Source organism: Sorex araneus, chromosome 2 (assembly GCF_027595985.1).
Source record: "Sorex araneus isolate mSorAra2 chromosome 2, mSorAra2.pri, whole genome shotgun sequence".
NCBI classification, from domain to species: domain Eukaryota; kingdom Metazoa; phylum Chordata; class Mammalia; order Eulipotyphla; family Soricidae; genus Sorex; species Sorex araneus.
In genome coordinates this window covers 62,815,787-62,838,383 of record NC_073303.1, presented here as the reverse complement: position 1 = coordinate 62,838,383, position 22,597 = coordinate 62,815,787, and the positions used below count along the sequence as shown (strand labels likewise).

The 22,597-nt window shown below is 36.2% G+C and overlaps 1 protein-coding gene across 1 annotated transcript in view; it reads right to left on the bottom strand.

Annotated features, from left to right (window-relative positions):
• MMP16 (matrix metallopeptidase 16) overlaps nucleotides 1-22,597 on the bottom strand; it is a 302,754-nt gene that overhangs the window by 10,388 nt on the left and 269,769 nt on the right. Inside the window, exons 8-9 of the mRNA XM_004602360.2 lie at nucleotides 21,023-21,173; nucleotides 6,131-6,246 (exon numbers count right to left, since the gene is read on the bottom strand). Of these exons, the coding sequence (XP_004602417.1) occupies nucleotides 6,131-6,246; nucleotides 21,023-21,173 (267 nt within the window). The remainder of the gene's footprint in view (nucleotides 1-6,130; nucleotides 6,247-21,022; nucleotides 21,174-22,597) is intronic.

Sequence of the window (22,597 nt, the reverse complement as noted above, 5' to 3'; positions counted from 1 at the left end):
ACATGTAATGTGGAAGGGGGTAGCATGTGGAAGGCTTGAAATACTAGGAAAATGCCCGAGATATATCCCCAAACAATATGGACTCAGTTAATATATTTTATAAGTTTATGGCAAATATTAAAAATATCTGTCTTTCTGTGAACTTTTTATGAACTCCAAACCTTTTTGTGAACTACATTATTAATTTTTTTCTTAAGAGCTATTTTTAAAAATAGTATGCCTGTTTTAAAGTCATCCAGTATTTGAAAAAAGTGTGCTAAACATTTACAAAGTGACATTTTAAAAATCTGCATTATCATGGTCAGGTGAAATTAATTACATATACTTTTCAGGCACAGATAAAAAGGTGCAGAGATAAAGTGAAGTGCTCAGTTCTGATGAAAACAGTACTTAAATCTTGTCCTAGCTCTAAAGCATGAGCACTTGATTTTCCTAATATTAGAGAGCTTCTAAATTCTAATGAACACTCCATGCGTATACATCACAAACTGTGATGTTTACGGCTCTTGAAACATACAAAAAACCAAAAACATCTGTCAACTCTGAAAAACTGTCAGGTAGGAGAGATCATTACTTTGGGTCACTTCATTTTGGTACAGCATTCTGCTAAATTCCATAAAAATCTGCTGCTGCTTTTAGTTTGGAAGGACAGTTTTGCAATCAGAGTAACTTGCCAAGTGAAAACAGGTGTATGTAGATTCAAATGTTTCTGCAGGGAGCTGGTATTTGATCATACTAATGAAATCCAATGTAATTACTCAATAAGCTTGGATGAAGAAATGCTGAGGACTGCCAAATAACAGTATACTAGATGATAATAGTTGAATAATGGCACTGATCTAGAATTAAGCAGACCTTCAAAAACAGGTGAACGCACTTCTTATGTTTATAAACTAGAAATCAGCAGCTGGAACTGTCCTCATCTTTGATACTTAGTCAAGGCTAATTACTAGAAACCAACTGGGTGTTATATAAAAATCTGATGTTTCTATTTTTATGTTTGTTAGATCTGCTGACCAAATTTTATAGTAATACTCTTCATAGACAGACGCAGAACTGTTTACTTGTTGGAAATAGAGTCTAATCAGTAGGAGTCTGATCATTAAAGCACTGAAAATAAGTGGAATACGTATTGGACATATAAATCTGTTAAACTTTGATCCAACACACTTTATCCCATTCAATAATTTAGTCTTTTATCCCATTATGAACTGTCAGTTGGAGAAATGTTTACATATTCATATTTTTCCCTCTTAAGAGTAGCTTTTACATTACATTTCTGCAGGGGGTTGTGCTTATTAAGAACAGCAACTTCAGATGAATTCGTATCCAAATTTTATGATTTGTTTTTAAGTAACTCTGATGGATCAGTGAAGCTTTAATATATTATTTGGTGACTTTCTCTATCATATTCTGCTGATTATTACTGGCGATTGCCCTATTGCATAGTCCTAAAACGTAGTGGGATGTAGCTGTTCTGCTCTCACATTGTAGATGCTCCTGGAATGCAGCACGTACTTACTCCACTTTTACATGCTTAATTGGAAAGAAGATAATCACTGTTTTAAAAATGTGAATGCAAAAACTAAACGTTGTGAAAATAGATGTTTGAATCATACTTGCAGATTTTAAGAAAAATTGAAAGTGGGTGTTAAAAATTAAAACAACAAATCAACTAATAGACTGTGAATGGCATTATAACCAGCAACACATCATGCAAGAGTTAAAATAGAATCTGGAATTAACCTTAAAATTAGATTTTCTAAGGTGAGAAAAATAGGAAACTTTGGAGTAGGTATGAGAGTAATAACACAAATAATTTGAAGGATGTGGGGAATCCATTGATGATTGCTAAAATAAGAGTAGGCACTAGAAACTCATGCTGTTGGGCTAGAGACATAGTAAAGGAGTTAGGGTCCATGCATTGCATATAGCTGGTCTGGGTAAGGCCTGTGACCACAGGGCCAGAGTAATACTGTATTTTCAGGCTGACCCAGTTGCCCAAGAATCACTAGGCATAGGGGCTGGAGTGATATAGCACAGCGAGTAGGGCGTTTGTCTTACACTTGGCCGGCCCAGGTTCGATCCCTGGCATCCCATATGGTCCCCTGAGCACTGCCAGGAGTAATTCCTGATTGTAAAGCCAGGAGTAACCCCTGTGCATCGCCAGGTGTGACCCCTCAAAAATCCAAAAACAAAAAGAATCACTGGGAGGGCCACCCCTCTCCCCAAGACCTCGAGCATAACATAAGAGACCATTTCTCCCCCAGTAAAAGCCAACAACACATCTTGTTGTTACACAAAGAAACTGATCAACTGCACAAAGGAGAAATAATTACACTCTGTCCTGCATTTGCCACAACTCATTTGGATCATTGTCCTTATTTTCAGAAGTTAAAAGAAAAAGGAAAATAAGAACATGTTTAAATTAATATTACAGGTATTACAGGGAAAACCAGTAGGATGGTAGCCCAGGCGAGCAGCAATCAGAAAACTTGGCTCTTTATAAGAATAAATGAAAAACTTACAGGCGTGGTAGCTTGTTAATTCTTTTAGTGATATGACCTAGAAAAAGATAGGAACTTTGCCTCCGTGTTTGTAGTAGTTAGGACATGTATAGTAGTTTAAAATTTTAATAATGTTACCACTTTTACAGTGTTTAAGATCATGGATAAACTTTTTAAACTACCTAAAACAATAAGTCTCACAATAGAGACATTACTGGTGCTTGAGCAAATCGATGAACAATGGGACGACAGTGCAGTGCAGTGCTACCTTAAATTGGTTTCTTCATAGTTGATTATAGTGAATCAAAGATGTATTTGTGTTTAATGATTAATTTAGATAATGAATTTAAGAAACAACTGACACATAGTAGGCATTCAATAAATGTACTATATTGATCATGATGGACAAAGCCACATTAATGGGCATTATGAAGGTAGACTCCACCTTAATATCCAAAGCAGCTGTTAAAATCTAAATACTGATTTCTGCCTTGAGACAAAAAACAAAAGAAAACAAAAAACCCACAACATAAGATTCCAACAAAGGAATCCCACATTAGTGGAAGAGTAGAAAAATTGCAGTTCTCTGTTAACTGATTTCTCATTGTGAAATAGTATGTGTAAAGATTATTAGTGCAAATTTGAGTCAAAAATATATACGAAAGGTTTTTTTTTCAACTTAATGATTTGGGTTTGCTTTCTTTTATTGAAAAATAAAATTTTGGAAAATGTGTAAAATGAATTTAAAAAACCAGGGCATGAAATTTGAGTTAATAACAAAAAGTATGAAATTTATTATTTGAAGGCTATTTAGATCAAGATACTAAAAACGGGTTGATAATAGTATTACAGATCAAGGATTTGGGGAAACTAATGTTTCATTGTCACAAAGACTTCAAGGAGAAGAGTTTTTGAGTAATAGAGCAGGATAAAATAAATTTTAGCAACTAATATCTATTGAATTTTACAATGTTACTGCCATTAAAAATTTATACCCTAGGGTAAATATTTATGGAAAAAAAGAATCTTGGTATTCTTAGTCTTATTTGATGCAAGATATAAAACTGAGTAATGGATTTTTAAAAAATAAAAACTTTGTTATATAATCATAACATTAAAATAATACAATTGAATATTATATTTAAAAATTTTAATGTCCTATTTATAAACTATATGTCACATCTAGAGTTCAGGATACATATTTTATAATGCAATTTAACTGATTTACACTGTATAGATATTATGCATTTTTGAAAATCATGACTGGGGACAGCACGAAGCTTCTTTTTGTAATTCTATTGATTATTTTCAGAGAAACAATAAAATTTCATAAAGGAGTAATCTTGTAAATAGAAACAGGGAAAATGAAAATCTGTTAAAATGCTAAGGAACTAAGATAATGTATAATTTAAACAGCTTTGAAACAAGTTGTTGAAGTGTTTTTATTAAAACACTTTTTAAATTAATAAATATGAGGAAAGAAGACCTGTTATTAAATTTATTGCTAGACTGTTGTGTAGATATTGGATCCATCTCTTCACATATATTTTTGTGTAAATTGTGATAGTTTTAATAGAGTTATCTAGCCATATAGAGCAGTGCGAAGATTTCTCTGAAGGTTTGCTAGAATTGGTCCTATCTGGGCCATGAGAATATCTGTTAGCAAGAGTCCAGGCAATCTCCCACCCCCTCTCCACTTTGTTTCTTCCTTGATAATAGCTAAATCCTCAGAAGTGATCTCAGTTTCATAGCTTCCACGTAATCACTCACTTCCACATTCTTTATCATTTCTTTGTCTATTTCCTCTGTCACTTTATTACTTCTTGAGTTCTGTTGTTTATTTTTGTTTGCTTTTGAAGGGGGTGAGTGGTTTTGTTCCATACTTAGCAGTACTCAGGGTTTACTCATGACTTGGTGCTCAGGGTTCATTCCTTGACTGAGTACAGGGGACCACAGACAGGGATTGAACCAGGTATGCTGCATGCAAGGCAAGGAACTGACCCACTGCACTATCTTTTTGGTGCAGTTTCTTGAGTTTTTGTTCACACTGTTATGTGATTTTACTATCTCCCATATTTTTTCCCTTTATTTATTTCATTTTAACATCAGACAGATATTTTATTTTGCTTCACTTTATTCTGGGCCATGGTGCTTACATATGGCTCTGAAATCAGGGATTACTCCTGGTGGCTTTGGCGGACTATGTGTGACTTTGGGGATCTACCCTGGGTTGATGCTTGCAAGACAAGTGTCCTGCCCACTGCACTATCACTCCACCCCGCACATAGTTTCATCTTGATCTTTCCTCTTGTATGGTTTTCTGATTTTGCTGTTTACATATTATCTCTAAACAAGCCCTTTTAATTCTAAGGTCAACAGAAATATAATTGCTATAAAGATATATTCTTAAATAAAAACTATAGTTAAAATCATACTGTATAAAATTATAATTTTCTAGCAAAATAAAAATATAATTCTTGCAAGTTGCTATGAATAGAATTCAAATTGCCTTTGATCATTATTCTGGCTACAGATTTTTACTTATAGGAAATTAAACACATCATTTTTAGCAAAATCAGAGAAAAGTTTGTGTTTTATGATATTTTTCTGAAGTTATTCCTCCTTGGTGTCATTCCTTCAAGTTTATACTCATTGTAGTTTTCTGAAATTCTGATAACATATGATGGTTAAACACAGTTTTCAGTGATGGTATTGATCATTTCTTTTTCCCCTGTTCAAAGAATTTTTTCCCTTTCTCTGGATACTTTTAATTTTGTTATGTCAAGTGATGCTTATTTATTCTTACTATATTTATATCATCTAGACTTTTCATACTATTGAGGACTTAATAGCATATTTTGTTCTGGTGTCCATAAAAATAATTTGGTGAGGAACATTTTTTCTCTTTCAGAATAATTTATCTTCCCTTTGTTCTATAATATTATGCACAACTATTATTTTAAATTATTATTGTTATTTATTAATCTCTGGATTTCAAACATTTAATAAACTAACAGAAGGAATTGCAGACTTTGCACATGCTATTATTTAGGAGAGTATGGGCTATCTATCCCTTGGGTAATACTGTATTTAAGATCTGGCTTAATTTCAAAGTCTAAGAGAGTGAGAGATCAAAGTACCTAAGTAGTTTGCTGACTTGTTTCTGAGAAATCATGCAGCTAATCTACCCTGATTGTACTCAGATGAAGCCTTTTCTATTTCCTGACATTCTGAATCAACAGGGTACATAAAATGTCATATTTTTTAATATGTATTGGTTGTCCTTGTACCCTGGTTGACACATATCTTTCAATGTGACAGATCTGGTTTTGTGTAAGTTTGTTATTATTATCTTTACAGAGATTTTAGTAGAAATATTGTAGGGTTACTTAAAATAGTGTTCTCCATTTTAAAATATATATTTTTGCTTTTTCCTCCTATACTAATATAAGTTCAGTAAAAAAAACAGCTGGAGCATATTAAATCCAAATCTAGGTAGAAAAGATTATAACAATGTAATGTTATAAAATGTATGTGACATTTTCTGATGATTTAACATAGTCAAACTATTCTATAGAAGTAAGTAATGGATTCATAAAGTACATAGAGGGTAGGTTACATACCGTTTTCTTTGTGTACAAAGGCTCCCTGTGGGGATTCAGGGATGCCCTTCCAGACTGTGATGGGTTTGGGATAGCCAGGGTCCATGGTCTTCATTTCTTCACTATACCTCCAATACCTAGAAAGAATGACAGTAGCGACATGCATAAGGCAGAAAATTATGCAGATAAACAATAAGAGCTAACATTTAATCCTTATGATATGTTTATTGGCATGTAAATATAATAGTCTGTTCATGATTTACAGAAAGTGGTGCATCTGATATGCCAAATACAGTCAAAATAACAGGTCTCATTCCCCTGACCCTGAAAAGAGCCTCCAATCGTTGGGAGGAAAAAGTAAGGAGAGGCTGCTAAAATCTCAGGGCTGGGGCAAATGGAGACATTACTGGCACCCGCTTGAGTAAATTGATGAACAACAGGATGACAGTGATACAGTGATACTAAGACAGTAGGCACAAAATATTTATTGTGCTTCTATTATGGAATATGTTTTTAAGATGTTATTTTATAGTCTTCAGTCTTCTAAAATTAATTTTAACATACTACCAAATAAAGAGGCCAAGGATATATTAGGGTTGGTATGATGTTTGGCTTGTATGTACACAAACTATACTTCATCCTCAACATCTCATTTGGTTCTCTCTGAACGACACCAGGAATGATCCCTGAGCACACAGCCAGCAGTAGACCTAGGCAAGCTTCTCCATACGATCTAATTATGGTGTGCTGACTGAAATTATTTATAATTCAAAAGGTATCACCAATCTTTGTATAAATCATAAGCTTACATGACTTTACTTCTCATTAATTAAAATTAGTTTACTTTAACTTAAAATTAATTTAAATGACTTAAATTGATACACTAATAATAATGTTTTTTTTCCCCTTTCATTGAATAGTCGGGTTGAGTTACACCCAGCAGTGTTCAAGGCTTCCTCTTGGCTCTCTGCTCAGAGGCTTCTCTGGAAGTGCTCAGGGGACCGTTTGGGGAATGAGGGATGAAAGCCAGAACAGTCGCATGCATGGCAAACACCTTACCCCTATACTATTCACTCTGTTTACAAAATTTTAAAAGATACTTTCTTAGGTAGAGCACTTGGAAATAACATTGAGTAGATTTTAGATTAATTTTTCCATTCGTTAATTTAACAAATATTTATTAAGTACTTACTATGTTTCTTGGCATTATTTTAGGTGTCAGATATAAAAATTTAAAAATAATGAATATGGTGAGCCTTCATCAATCTTAAAGAATTGATTCTGTGGGGTTATAGGAAGTATGTCAATTTAGCAATAAATATATACTCTTTATATTTGTACCATTTACATGTTGGCAAGATTTTTCAAGAAAACAAAGATCAAGTTTCCTAGAAATATTGAGAAGTTGCTATAAATCATTGGACAGAGGAGTCCTCTCTGATACACCAAAAATTGAACAGAGAACAGAAAAAAGTGACCGAGAAGCAACATACTCTCCCTAGGAAAAGAATATTCTAGGTGGAAGACCTCGTTATTGAAGAGTTCCATGTCAAATTCAAGCTTAGATTCCTTGAGGGTCTCCAAGGATGCAAGGAGGACTAGTCTTGAACTTGAAATTTATTACAGGACAATGAATGGGCACACGAAACTAAGATTAAACTGACCTTTACACTATTAAAAATAGTCTTTGATTTCCCTCTAGGAGATATGTGAAGTCAACACAGATTTTTGAACAAAAGGTCCAGAAGTTTGTTTTAAAAGGAACATATTGGCTTCTGAAGGTTAAACAGATTTAAAGAGGTAATGTTAGAAGCAGAGATACCGTTAGGATGTTATTGCAATAATCCACGGACTAGAGTAAAAACTCTAGCGCTGACCTGGACTATATTTTGAAGGAAATCCCCAAAGGGCTGGCAGAGCAATACAATATAAGCTGTGAGAGAAGGAAGCTCCTGGGTCTGAAAATCTGGAAGATAAATGCCACTTAAGAGATATAAGGAAAAAGGACGGGAGGGTTGAGAGAGCAATCCAAAATTTGATTTAAGAATTTTAAATTCGGATGCTTAATATCAAAGTGGAATTGTCAGTTGGGCAATTGGCATATGAGTGTACGCTTTGCCTGGAATACTTGCCACAAAGACGGTAAAACAGCTAAAAGCAAATTTCTCCATGTGTCAGAAAGTCAGGCCCCGCTCGCTTCACAAGGCAGTCCTTGGACTACTTTCACAGAGCCATCAGATCTCAGGAAATGAAACATGAACCTTTATTATTTTGGAATATTGAATACTCACTATGAATTTTGTGAATTCAATCAGCATATGAAGGAGGTGTTGAAATGGATTGACAAAGATGGGTGAAATCAATGGCAATGCCCAATGGCAGTTCCTGTGTCAGAGAACATACAATGCTCCACATCTCAACTAACCCAGTGAGAGAGTCATCAGTGCTCTCATGTGAGCGAGGAAAATTCTTGGAGGATAACGAGTGTCATATGCTTTTATAGCTAGCTCTGTCTCTTTCAAAAGTCTCAACCAATTATACCATGATCACAAATTTGCCAACTGTTCTATATCTTCTGCCACCACTAAACATATCATGTTGTCTGCTTAAGTTAATGCCTCACTGACATAATTTTGGCACACTTGATACATTAATTTGGGGTGAAATAGTTTAAATGAAATAAGAAAAATAAAGAATTTTTGTCTTTTTCATTGCTTTCTAGATATTTTCATGTTCTAGATCCGTGTAGAATCTTTGACCTGCAGAGTTGTGGAGTCTTAAACAGAACAGTTAGCCTTATAGATTCATAGAAAGATTATTCAAGTAACACACGGAAAATTAGCATGTCCTCCATTTTAATGTTTACATCACTGTCACTGTATCACTGTCATCCCATTGTTCATTGATGTACTCGAGCCAGTGCCAGTAACATTTCCATTCATCCCATCCCTGAGATTTTAGCAGCCTCTCTTTACTCATTTTTCCCAAATATTGGAGAATCTTTTCAGGGTCAGGGGAATGAGACCTGTTATTGTTACTGTATTTGGCATATCAAATACAACACAGGGAGCTTGCCAGGCTCTTCCGTGCAGACAGGATACTCTCAGTAGCTCACTGGGCTCTCCGAAAGGTGTATATATATATATATATGTATATATATACATATACACACATAATACATACACACATATATACATTTATATATAAATGTATATATACAAAATATATATTATACATTTATATATACACATTTATACACAAATGTATATATACTATATATACATTTCTCTTTATGATGATGTGTCCCACAGGCGCTTTGGGGGCTGTGCAGTCCAGGAATATGTTCATTCATGTGTAATGCTCAGCCAGAGTATGTGGAAAGTGGCCTGCAGCATGGCGGTGGAGGGGTAGTGGAGGTTGGTTGCCAAGGCTGGGTCTCTTAAGGAGGAGAGGGCTCTCGCCTGCCCCCCCACCGGGGCACCCCTGGTGTGGAGTGTGGTGGCATGGTTATGGGGGCCTCATTTTATGCTCCCTTCCTGGAGAAGCAGCTGTGAGGTCTGGAGAGTGACCAATGAGGAGATTATCTGGTGCTGGCAGGAGGTGGCTTAAGGGTGTGATCCCTGGGTCATCTGCGATTGGGGGAAGCAGGCAGAGAAACTCTGCTCCCGGGTCCCGTTGAGCCCAGAGTCCAAAATCACAAAGTTCCGCATTACCTGGGTTCCGTGGGACTTCACTCAATAAAGACGTAAGAAAGAAAAATGTTTCCTTTTTAATGTTTACATAAATAGAGAAAATCTTGACAGGTAGATTTTATTCAAAGAGTAAAGCAAAGTCATATCTATCAAGGCATCAGGAAAATCTTGATAGAGAAGCACTGAATATAACAACGATGGAGTTTCCTTCCTGAAGCTGCTAAACAGGGAGAGTTATTAGTAGAATTATTACTCTTTCACTTAAAAGTTCATTTTCTTTCACAGTTTGTTGATCTACTGTCTCCCCCTACCACCTGAACACCCTTTCTCATAAGGCATTCTAAGATGAGTGTGGTAGATCACACTCAAATTCCCAAGATCTCTTCTCAAGTCAATATTTCAATGGGCTTATAAGAGTCATAAAAGTGGTTTCTTTTTTACCATTCAAAGGGATCTCTCACAGGGAAACAGTCAGATTCTTTATCCCATGTGTTCCAAACACTCCTTTCCCATTTTATATCTTAAAATCAGGTTTCAGGGATAGTACAGGATTATGTCATGTGTCTTGCATGTGGCTGGGCTTATTCTGCCCCAACACTATATACGGTCCCTCAGCAATATCAGGAATAATCCCCGAGCCCAGAGCCAGGAGTAACCCCACGGGGTGTTACTCAAAAACAAAACACAATTCCGCATGTACCTTATAATTGAAATATCAAAATTGGCTTGGCATGGTATTTCCCTTAATAGTAGATAGTAGTAACAATGAATCTTAAAATTGATGGCACTTTGAGATGAGGTAAAATTTTAAGTGAGATACATTTATTTATTGGTTTGTTCTGGGATCTAGCTCTGGATATCATATATGAAAGGCCAGTGGAAAGTGAAATTAACAAAGTTGATAATTTATTTGTCTATTTTTCTTTGGTTTTAGTGCCACACCTGGTGATGCTCAGATCCCTGACTATGTGCTCAAGGAATAACTGCTGTCAGTGCTCAGAGGACCATTGCAGATGCTAGGGATCAAACCAGTAAGGAAAGAGCCTTACCTGATATACTATTGCTCTGGCTTCAATGTTGGTAATATAAATGTCTGGAATAATTAAAAATTTTGAGGACAATGGGAGAACACCTGTATGTTGGCCTATGATGGATTACTCTATGTGGACTGGAGAAATAATACATCAGGTAAGGCTCATGCCTTACATGGAATCATCCCCACACATAAGGTCACCTGAGCACCATCAGTAGTGATCTCCACCTGTAGTAAGTCCTGGGTACCACTGAGTGTGGCTCAGTCCCAACTCCAAGATTACTGTGTACAGTGATAATAATAGTGATGTTCATGTAGTAATACCTAGCCTTTATGTAGTGCTGAGTATTTACAAATTAATTAATGTACACATGCTGCTTTAGCTTAGTTTATTTAAATTCATCAGTTTTCATATCACATTTTACAATTTTCTGTAAAATTATAATCTAACATCAATTACAGTACATATAGCCACTTAGTTTAGTTAATTAAAAGAAAGTTAGACACCACAGTATGGTAAAATAATTTTTGTCACATTTTTCATTGTTGTACACTAAAGAACTGGATGCAGATGAACTCTCATTCATACATTAGAATGATTTTCTGCCATGTCACTGCTAGTGTTTCTCTTGAAACTGGCATACAATCCTATTTTCCACTAGTCATTCTTACTCTCCTAATGATTTCACTTAAACTCTTCATACTTAGTGCTTGATTATCATTCTTTCTTCTATTTACTCATAGATCTATACACTCACAAATTTTCTTGAGCATCTATATGTATAACAAGTGCATAAACATTGCATTAAAACTAAAATTAATGTAATGTGAATTGTATTAAACTATGGCACATATACATGTGAAATACTACATAGCCACCAGGTAAAAATGAAGTCATCAATTTCACTTATAAATAGATGGTCATGGAGAGTATCATAATCAGAAGAAGAGGGACAGGCATAGAATTATTGCATTAATTTGGGGGATATAAAACAACAACAATAATATAGTATGGGACTAATACCCAAGGACAGTAGAAACAAGGGCCAGAAGGATTGTTTCATGGTTGGAAGTCTGCCTCAGTTGCTGGGGGAGAAGGTAGTTGGGATAGAGAATTTGGGATAACACCACTATGTCGATGTTAGTTGGAAGAACTGCATGATGAAAGTAGGTAGTGGAACAAACATGATAAACTCTCAGTTACCTGTATTGCAAACCATAATGGCCAAAAAGGTGTGTGTGTGTGTGTGTGAGAGAGAGAGAGATAGAGAGAGAGAGATAGAGAGAGAGAGGGAGAGAGAGACAGAGACAGAGAGACAGAGAGGGAAAGAGAGAGAGAAAGAGAGAGAGAGAAAGAGAGAGAAAGAGAGAGAGAGAAAGAGAGAGAGAGGGAGAGAGGGAGAGAGAGAGAGAGAAAGAGAGAGAGAGAGAGAGAGAGAGAGAAAGGAAAACTGCCTGCCTCTAATAGAGGCACACTGGTGGTGGCAGGAGGGAAAATAGGGACATAGGGACATTTGTGGTGGGAAATATACACGGTGATTCAATTAAAAAAAAAACTGAAGTGAAAAAAAAGAGCTTGTAGAAACAATTCTAATATGAATGTCAGAATTAAGGCATTTCCCCTTTCTTTCTGGAAAATAAGTCAAACCAAAATTGGAATCATTTTGAAATCTGTGAGAAACTTTGCCTAAGTCTGCATCCTCAGGTTCTCTGTAGTATGTCAACTTCAGAATATATGCAGTCAACTCAATGTGATTAACGCCATCTACCTGCATTCAGAATGACTTAAAAGGTGCTTATGTTTATTCATAAATAAATGTTTGAATTTAAATTTCTACCATTTGAGCATATTTGAATATGAACAAAAATTCATTCCACTGTTTTCTATCCTCTCTAGACATAAGTTTATAGATTCATTGAAAAGTATATTAACATATGCATTTAATTTTTTTTCCAAATAAACCACTTTTGAGGTTTTAAATTTCTTTATCATGAAAAGTGGTTTTTTTTTTTTTTTGCAGAGGGTGATTGGCAAAGGATAAAATTTATTGTAAATAAACCTTGTATGTTATTATTTTATTATGTTAATCCCCTCAACTATAGTATCATGAGTTCAAGTGCTGACTCCTGAGAAGCACTGTGAATCAATGCTTCAAAATAAATTATGATTTGAAATAAAATCATTTTAATTTAGCATGTTTATATTTGTTCAAGATGCAAATCAATAAAAGATAAAAGTTTTCAAATAATATTATTACTCATCATACTTTTACATTACTCTGTAAAAAAAAACCACAACAGGAATAGTATATTTAAATGAGATACTCCAAGATACTTGAACGGAATTACAACAAGAAAGGTAAACCTCATAATGCCCAAAAGTTGAGAGAGAGTAGGGGGGGATTGTCTGCCATGGAGACAGGGGGAGGGTTGGAAAGGGGGTATAGAGGAGACATTTGTGGTGAAGAATGTGTGTTGGTGGAGGGATGGGTGTTTGATCATTGCACGATTGAAACTCAAACATGAACACTTGTAATCGTATCTCATGATGATTCAATAATAAAAATGAAAAATAAGACAAAAGGAAATCTGAGATTAATTCATGTGTCTCCAATGTATGTATAGATGTGTGTGATAGTGTGATTGTGTGTGTGTGTGTGTGTGTTTGTCAGTTCATTGGGGAGGGAGGAACTTAGGGACATACCTGACTTTGCTCTGGCCCTACTCCTGGCTCTGTTCTCAAGGGTCATTTCTTCGTGGAGCTGAGAGATCTAAAGCAGTGTGGGGGATCAAACCAAGGTTGGCCCTAAACCAGACAAGTATCTTAATCCCCTTTTTACACTTCTTCCAAGTTGAGACTACATGTTTCTGTTAAGTTATAACAAAACACATGATTAACAAAAGACAGTCTTTTTTTAATAAGAAAAAAAGAAACTTAAGCGAAGAGTTGGAAGAGCTGGCCTAAGAGACATTACTCTTCTCTTTAACTTCCCTCCCACCCCCACAATTAATACACATTTTTCTCTAGCAGATAAATATTCCCAAGGGTTGATTTTAGAACGGGGGAAAAAAAGCAAGTTTCAATAAAGTCAGAAGACTGAAATAATATTAATCATCTTTTCAGATCACAACAGAATACTAAATAAGAGTTAGAAAAGCATCAAAATTTGGAATTATACAAAGCTGAAGAGAGGATTCACTGAAAAAGAAACTATCATTAAAATGAAAAGTCATTCCACTGAAGGGATTCACACACCATATTTCTCAAAAACTAATATGCTAAGATTTATATACTTCAAAAAATGGGGATAATGGCTGAACAGATGCATCATCAAAGACCACAGGCCATCGGTGACCAACAAGCACACGGAACATTGCTTAGGGTCAGTGATGATCAGGAAGGTTCAAAACAAGCTATCTTCTCACATCAGTACAATGGTATGATGTATCAAAAAGGCCAGAAACAATGGCAGCTGGAGATGTAACAAAAAAGTCATCTTTACTTATTATTTTGGATATAAATGAGTACAACTTATATGGAAAAAGTATGCAAATTCTTAAAAAATAGAAATTCATGTCATCTAAAAATTCTACTCCAAGGCATCTATTCAAAGTACAGAAAAAAATAATCTGGATAGATGCCAACCTATGATAATCGCATTGCTAGTTAAAACAGAACTTGCAATAAATGCAAGTAGCCAACCTCCCAGGTAAGCGTAGCTATAGGACATGACAACATCTTTCTTTCCCTACAATATGGGCAATATGAGAATGTGTCATGCTAAGTTTAGCAAGTCAGGAGGAGACACATACTGGATGTCCTCACTGATGTGTTATAAAGACATAAAGCAGGTGAGCAGACAATGCCCAATTGGCTGGGCTGAATGTGCCCAATGGACCATGATAAAGGGATATTGACATTTTTGGGTGGGAGTGGTGTAGTACCATTGCATGCTCAGAGCATAGAAACATTTACAGTTTTGTAAACCAAATTTAACTCAATATAAAATAAACTATAATATTACATATAAGTGTCAATGTATGAAGAAAAAAACAACAGATGTAACTTCTATGCTTGCAAATATCTAAAACTTAGAATAAACTATTTTTAATGAAAAGTATACAAAGAAATTAAGTCAATAATTCTGTTATTTTAACCTTCCCTTTAAATACCCTAATATTTATACTTGTACATCTTTTCCTGGACTGTTATAGCATAAATGCTATTATAGCCACTTTACAATTACTGCTTTGTATTGTCTTCAAAATTTTAATTTAAATATACATTTATCTGCATATTTTTCCAACATAAGAATTTTTCAAATTGAATCACCTAAGATAAAGCATTCCAAAATTGTTCATGTTTGCGTTTCAGTCACACAATGTTCCAACCCCCACCTCTCTACCAGTGTATTTTCCCAGCACGAGTGTCCCCAGTTTCCTTCCCACCCCTTCAAGCCACCTCCCACCCCAGCCTGCCTCTATGGCAGGCACCTCTCTTCTCTCTCTCTGTATGTCTCATATTAGGCATAATTCTTTCAGGTTAAATATATGGATAGCATTAACAGTTAATAATAGCCCAAATTTTCAACTGTGTTAGACATTCTTACATGTGTGTATGAATATACCTATATATATTTATATCGAAATACTGATAAACATCTCTTTTGGGAGGTGTACATCAGACAGTGCTCATGGCTTACTCATATCTCTGTCGAAGTTTTACCCTGGATGTCCCAATATTGACTCTGCTGCATCAAGGAAAGTGATGTCCCCTGCTGTACTATATTTCCAGACTTTTGATAAATTTCTTAATCTATTTCCTCCCTATTCCCTCACTTTTTAGACTGTCTGCAGAAACAGCACCATCTCTTCAACAAGTTAGATGAAAAAATGTGAAAGTTTCTGAGTTTGATGCTCTCCTCGTGCCTGAAATCCAGGCAGAGAAAGACCTTTCATGAAGACATTAGAAACATATCTTGTATCCATTCCCTCCGTTCCATGTCCACTGCTACTACGGCATTCCTCTGAAAATACTCTAGCAGGCACCTATACTCTTCTTATTCTCAGCCACGCGGTCCATTCTTCACACAAATATCATAGGGATTTTGTGAATACACCTCAGATCAGTTCACTCTCCCATTTAGACCCCCCACCCCCGCCAGTGAGGGCTGGAGTGGTAGCATAGCGGGTAGGACGTTGCCTTGCATGCGGCCAACCTGGGCTCAATTCCCAGCATCCCATATGGTCCCCCCATCACCACCAGGAGTAATTCCTAAGTAATTCCTGAGTGCAAACCCAGGGTAACTCCTGTGCATCACCGACGTGCTGCCCTCCCCCAGCCCCCCGCCCCCCTCCGCCAACCCTGCCAAAGCAAAACAAAACAAAACAAAACAAAACAAAACATAACAAAACAAAACCCTCCAGTGCCGTTTTATTGCACTTCATATAAACCTTAAAGTCTTTGCCAGGATCAAGAGAAGCTCGTGTTTCCTGTTCCAGCATTACCCATCTGACCTCCTTGGCAACTTACTCTAATAATATATGCATTAGTCGTGATGACTTTTTCCCTAATTTTCATATTCTCCCATTATTACTTCTATACCACTATAGCATTTACCACATGGACTTGAACAGTACCATGTGGTTAAATCTTCTAAATGCAAAATCCCAATCGCAGGGCCTCCAACACAAGTGGGGTTTTCCTAACTTCCACACTAATGTTCGAGCCACATACACATAAATGTTGGTATCACTACACCAACATATTTTATTTCTCGATAGCATTTATACTGTCAACTTTGTGGTCATTTACTTACTCTTTACTGTTATTTGCCTTCATCAAATCTGTGTCATTGGAGCAGGATCCTGGGGAGTTGGGGGACCCTCGGTTACATAGAATATGTCATTTTGTATATGGCTCAACCCGTCTTCTGAATAAAGTACTTGGGCTATGCTAGATTCAGCACATATATCTTAAGCAAGTATGAGACCCACTGGGAATGCAATGATGTTCATATTCATAATGTCACCAAGGACAACATACAGGGCTGTCACTCTGGCAATATTGGAAGCAAAACTAATTTAAAGGTATGCTTTGTATGTCTAGCAACGTGTAGAAATAATTTTGATTTTGAATGATTTGCTAGAGCAGCTTCACATTCTAGTTCACTACAGTGCCATCATTCCACTACTTTATATACTACTGCTATATGCAATACTAAATACATGATTTGCTGGATCACTTACAACAACTGAATATTTCATACCTGCACTGTATATGTATATATATACATATATATACACTATATATAGTGTGTGTAGATATAAAAGTATATATTTTTCTGCTCTTAGAGAAATAGAGACTGGTAATGTAAGTTTTAAAGTAGTGGAAAAATAGGAAGAAATAAGTCAGAACAATTATGCTTTCCGCATATTTCTAAAAGTAAGTAAAACATTTATGAGACATTAAAATAACAATCACAGATATATAGTATATATAGTATTTATAAAACTACTACATATTTAATATAAAACCAAAAAGTATTGATGTATTTTTATAAATACTTTGATATCTTTCCTAGTTTTTAGTTCTTATTTTTATTTCTTGGAGGACTAATTAAATTGAGCTTCTTGTCAGTTGTGAGTTGTCATTCTTTATATATGTTAGACATCAATTTTTTAATCAGAAGTAGAATCTACAAATATTTTCTTCTATTTAATGGGTTGTCTTTTATTCTATTCACCTTTCATTTAGAACAAAGTAAAATACTGATAAATGTAACCTTTGCATTATCCAGTTAATATTTGAACTAATCTACTTTTATAAAGTCTATATCCCACAAAATCTTATGAGATTAGACCTGAAAATTGAACTGTTTCTTTCTAAGGCTAATAAAGTTGATTATTTTAGCAGAAACTTAAAGTAATTTTCATACATTTTAGTATATTTTGCCCGTAGTCTCTCAAGTAAGAAAAATCAATTAAAATTCCTTTTGTATTTACTGCAGTCTTTATTATAAACTTGGCAACTTGGCATCTAACCTTCACTGGTTTCACATAAGTCCATATTTAATTTTTGGATTGAAAATTTTCTCTTAGTTCTACATTTTTGAGGCTAGAGATAATTTAAAAATAATATATTCAAGTATAAAACAACTAGACTATCTGATAATGAAATGGCATCATTTATTATCATCTATAAAAGCCTAATTAAAACTGTCATAAGAAAGCTGAGCTTTCATGTCCTGTTCTATAGAAGTGCCTTTCCTCACACTTTTGATACTGCTTCTTTTAGCAGTGGGGGGATGCGGGTTAACTCTATACTGAACATAATCTTGAAAGTGTTCATGCAGAAAATTAAAACTTCCTGATATAAAACTTTAACAAACTGGTGGGTTGACGTATTAAAGACTATATTATAGATCTGCAGATTTATTTACCGGTCATTACGCTGTGGAAATTTCCTCATTCCTTCGTTCATATTGCACTAGACTTACTGAGCCTCTTTTGTGGCTTTAAGTAGGTTATATTTTTTAACCAGCATTTTTTACCTAATGGATCATTTTGTTTTGAATTTAGTAAGAAAAATGAGTAAAACTGTAGATCTATGAGGATGGATTGAAAGCTGTGAATATCTTGCTATATAAAACACATAGATTTAATATATAAAACACAATAAATTTAGAGTCCAGAGGCACTCTTGCCTATATTCCCAATGTCTCAGTACCTTATATGGAATTGTTGATGACCCTGACCAGTACCAAGGTCACTCCTGATCACAGAGTCAGAAAGAGATCCTGAGCACTGCCTGACATGAATACCAGTACCCCCCCCTGCAAAATAAATAGCCAAAAAAGAATATATTTAAAATTATACTACTTTCTATGGGGAAAATTTAGATATAACATCTTATGCATAAAATACTCATGTTAAAAATCAAAATTCCCTGCAATACACGTACATAAATTGCAAAACTGACAAAGGTTATATCATTACATATGTCCTCCTAAAGCTTGAAACACTTCATAGGATTAAATTAAGCTATGAGGCAAGCTCAATACTAGTTTATAAGACACTAAAAGCTGTTGTTTAATGTAGGTGTGTGAGAAATTTACTTGTATAGGCAGTTAAGTGGCAGAATTATGCCATGATATATCATCATCCTCATCATCATCCCGCTGATCCTTGAATTTCTCAAACAGTCTCAGTAACGTCTCCATTGGTTCTAGCCCTGAGATTTTAGAAGTCTCTCTTTACTCATCCTTCCCAATGATGCCGCATTGGAGGCTCTTCCAGGGTCAGGGGAATGAGACCCAGTATTGTTACTGGTTTTGGCATATGAATACACCATGGGGAGTTTGTAAGGCTCTCCCATGTGGGCAGGAAACTCTGGGTAGCTTGCCATGTTCTCCCAATGGAAGAACTAGGCTATCAGATGTTGCTTCTGGGAGCTTGGTTTTAAGTCTCTTGATGTTGGTCGTTGGTGGGATTACAAGGCGCTGGGGGCAGTCCCTGGATGTGACCGCCTAGCTACTGTAAAGTGGGGAATCTGGGCAGAAGAAGCCCAGGCCCGATCCAAGCAGGCTTGGAGATCTAAGCCCCAGGTCCCACACACCTGGGTTCCTCTGCTGGTACCTTCATGCGTGAGGCTCATCCAAATGTGTGGAGAGGGGCCTTGAGCATGGCTGTGGCTAGGCTCCGGAGGTCTTCAGCTGCTGGGAGCTCTGCTCAGGGTGGGTAGGGAAGATGGAGCCCACCCCCTCTGAGGGGCCCCGGGGAAGACAGCTAGGCACGTGGGCAAGAGACTCTCTGCATTGCTCTCTTCTGTTTCAGCTTCCCTCTCCACCCTGAGCAGAGCACCTGAGGCCGAAGACCTCTGGAGCCTAGCCACAGCCATACTCAAGGACCTTCTCCACTCATTCAGACAAGCCTCACACATGAAGGTACCGGCAGAGGAACCCAGGTGTGAGGGACCCAGGGCTGAGACCTTTAAGCCTGCTAGTATCGTGACTGGGCCACTTTCGTCCAGATTTCCCATTTTCCAGTAGTTAGGCAGTCACACTAAGGACTGCCCCTGGCACCGTGTAATCCCGCCAATGGCCAACATCCAGAGACTTAAAACCAAGTCATGATATATAACAATACATATTATAAAAATACATTTATGTAAGTTTTCTTTATTACAGTAAGTAATTTGATCCTTTGGCTGCAACTGATAATATTTGAAAATGTACTTATCCTGGATTACTTTGAAATCATAAGACACTCCCTACCCAATTTACATAAAATCATAGAGGGAATGTAAATATATATATATGTATATATATATGTATATATATATATATATATATATATATATGCCTCTCTGAGAGCCTGGCAAGCTACTGAGAGTATCCTGCGCGTATGGCAGAACCTGGCAAGCTCCTCTTGGTGTATTCAATATGCCAAAAATAGTAACAATAACAGGTCTCATTCCCCTGACCCTAAAAGAGCCTCCAATCATTGGGAAAGATGAGTAAAGAGAGGCTGCTAAAATCTCAGGGCTGGGACAAATGGAGACATTACTGGCAGCTGCTCTAGTAAATTTGATGAACAGTGGGATGACAGTGATACAGTGATTATTTCTATGTTGGATTTTTACCTAACATGTCATATATTCAAAATTGCATTTTTAGTCTTTATGACTTTTGTACTTCACACTCTTTTGAATTATTCAAATAACATATAGCACCTATTTGCTGGTATCTAAATAAGAAGCATCACAAACTAAAATTACTTGAAAATACACAGAATGAACGATCTGCAAAGTGGAAATTTTTTAACTTTTAATTTGAAATCATAAAAAGTTTGTGCCAAAATGATTATATTTTGAACAAATAAGTGAAAGAAAATGCAGAGCAGTATATACATACGCTGCCAACATGGTTTTATAGGCATAGTAAACTCTGGAAAAGAGACATGACATATACAATCGACATTCCTTTATGAGAATATCACATTATTTTGATATATTAAGAAAATATTTACCATGGATGTTATTTAAAGATATACTTAAAAACATTTTTGATGATGTTAAGTCTAAGATTTTATAGCTACCTCTTCAGAGTCTCATTAGCACATGTCTACGAAAGACTGATAAATTGACTTTTCTAAACATTGTGTTACCATTTCCTCAAGTGTACTGACCTGTCCCCCTTGAAGAAATAGGTTTTCCCAACGTCCTCCCACCAGATGGCCGAATCAATACCGTGTGGTGGAATCCCACTTCCAAGAGAAATCAAGTCATGAGGGTAACCAGGTTGAAGAGTCGTGTCCTTGAATACCCAATATTTGTTTCCTGTATGAAATAAGTAAAAATGAATAATACACTCATTTAATATCTGAAACCAGAATAAAGCTCTTCACACACAGCATTCAAGTTTGCATGAACTTTATATAACTACTTAGCAGCCATAACAAATGAGTTATTGTTATTTTAAAAACATTACTTTTAAGTGGATCATCATCATCATCATATCATTGATTGTCCAATTTCTCAAGTAGTCTCAGTAATGTCTCCATTCATCCTAGCCCTGAGATTTTAGAAGACTTTCTTTACTCAACCTTTCCAATGGTGCTGCATTGGAGGCTCTTTCAGGGTCAGGGGAATGAGACCCATCACTGTTATTGATTTTGGCATATGAATACACCATGGGGAGTTTGTAAGGCTCTCCCATGTGGGCAGGAAACTCTGGGTAGCTTGCCAGGTTCTCCCAGAGGGACAACTGGCCTATAAAATATCGAGCGACTGCAAAGCTTCGGGGAACTTGGTTTTATAGTGGATATAGTGAATAAAATAAAATCCAAATTTTTGAGATTACTGAAAATCATTTATGTCTGACATAATGAAACAATTCTGAAATAAGAATCCAAGATTCTTTCCCTGGGGCCCCAAGTTCCTATTTTCAGTCCTGGCTAAATCATTCCTGTGCTTTGTGCAGTCCATCCCCCTTCACACTTCTTTGTGGATTGTAACCTCCACTCAGTTCAAACACTTCCTCTTTCAATTGACACGCACAATTTTGTGTGTGTGTGGGTTATAAAGTCATCTCCCTTTAAGCCAATACCTCTTCTGCTTACACTTTCTCTTTAGAAGTAGAAACTGAATGGAGAATTTTAACCCTTCAGTTGTTCGGAATTGCTGATTATTCTAAAAATAAGACAAACTTCAATCAGCTGCACGGCTGTGGAAATTATCTCCAGACAGCACACTGCCTCATGAATGATTCCCTGTTGTAAATCAGGCCTACTATTCTCCCCGCATGAGTAGCCTACAATCATTCCTTACTTCCCTGATGGTCGATTCCAATCATTTGTCCCCTGAAGGCGAATGTCCTGAGGTTTTTAGTATCTAAAGCATTCCAAAGGGGCAATTCGTCACCCTTATCTACTGACATGTGGCCCACTGGAAGCATTTTTCTCCCAGAACTTTGAGAAAACGTTATGTTTTTGGGTCCCCTTCCTTCTTGAGCTGTTCCTGCCCGGGCTCCTTCGATGTCACTCAGTCATCACTGGATGACTTTTCCCAGCATCCTCATCCTGGTTTTCTCTGCTTGTTCTAAATTAGGCAGCAGAAATAACGCAAAACATTATTTGCAAGGGCCAGGTTAAAGGATAAAAGTAGACTGCCAGGGGATATTGAAATATCGAGGCATTTCAATAAAAGTCATTAGGTATTCATTGTCCTAAAGGCCCATCTGACCCCAAACTTCTTTCCTCCCT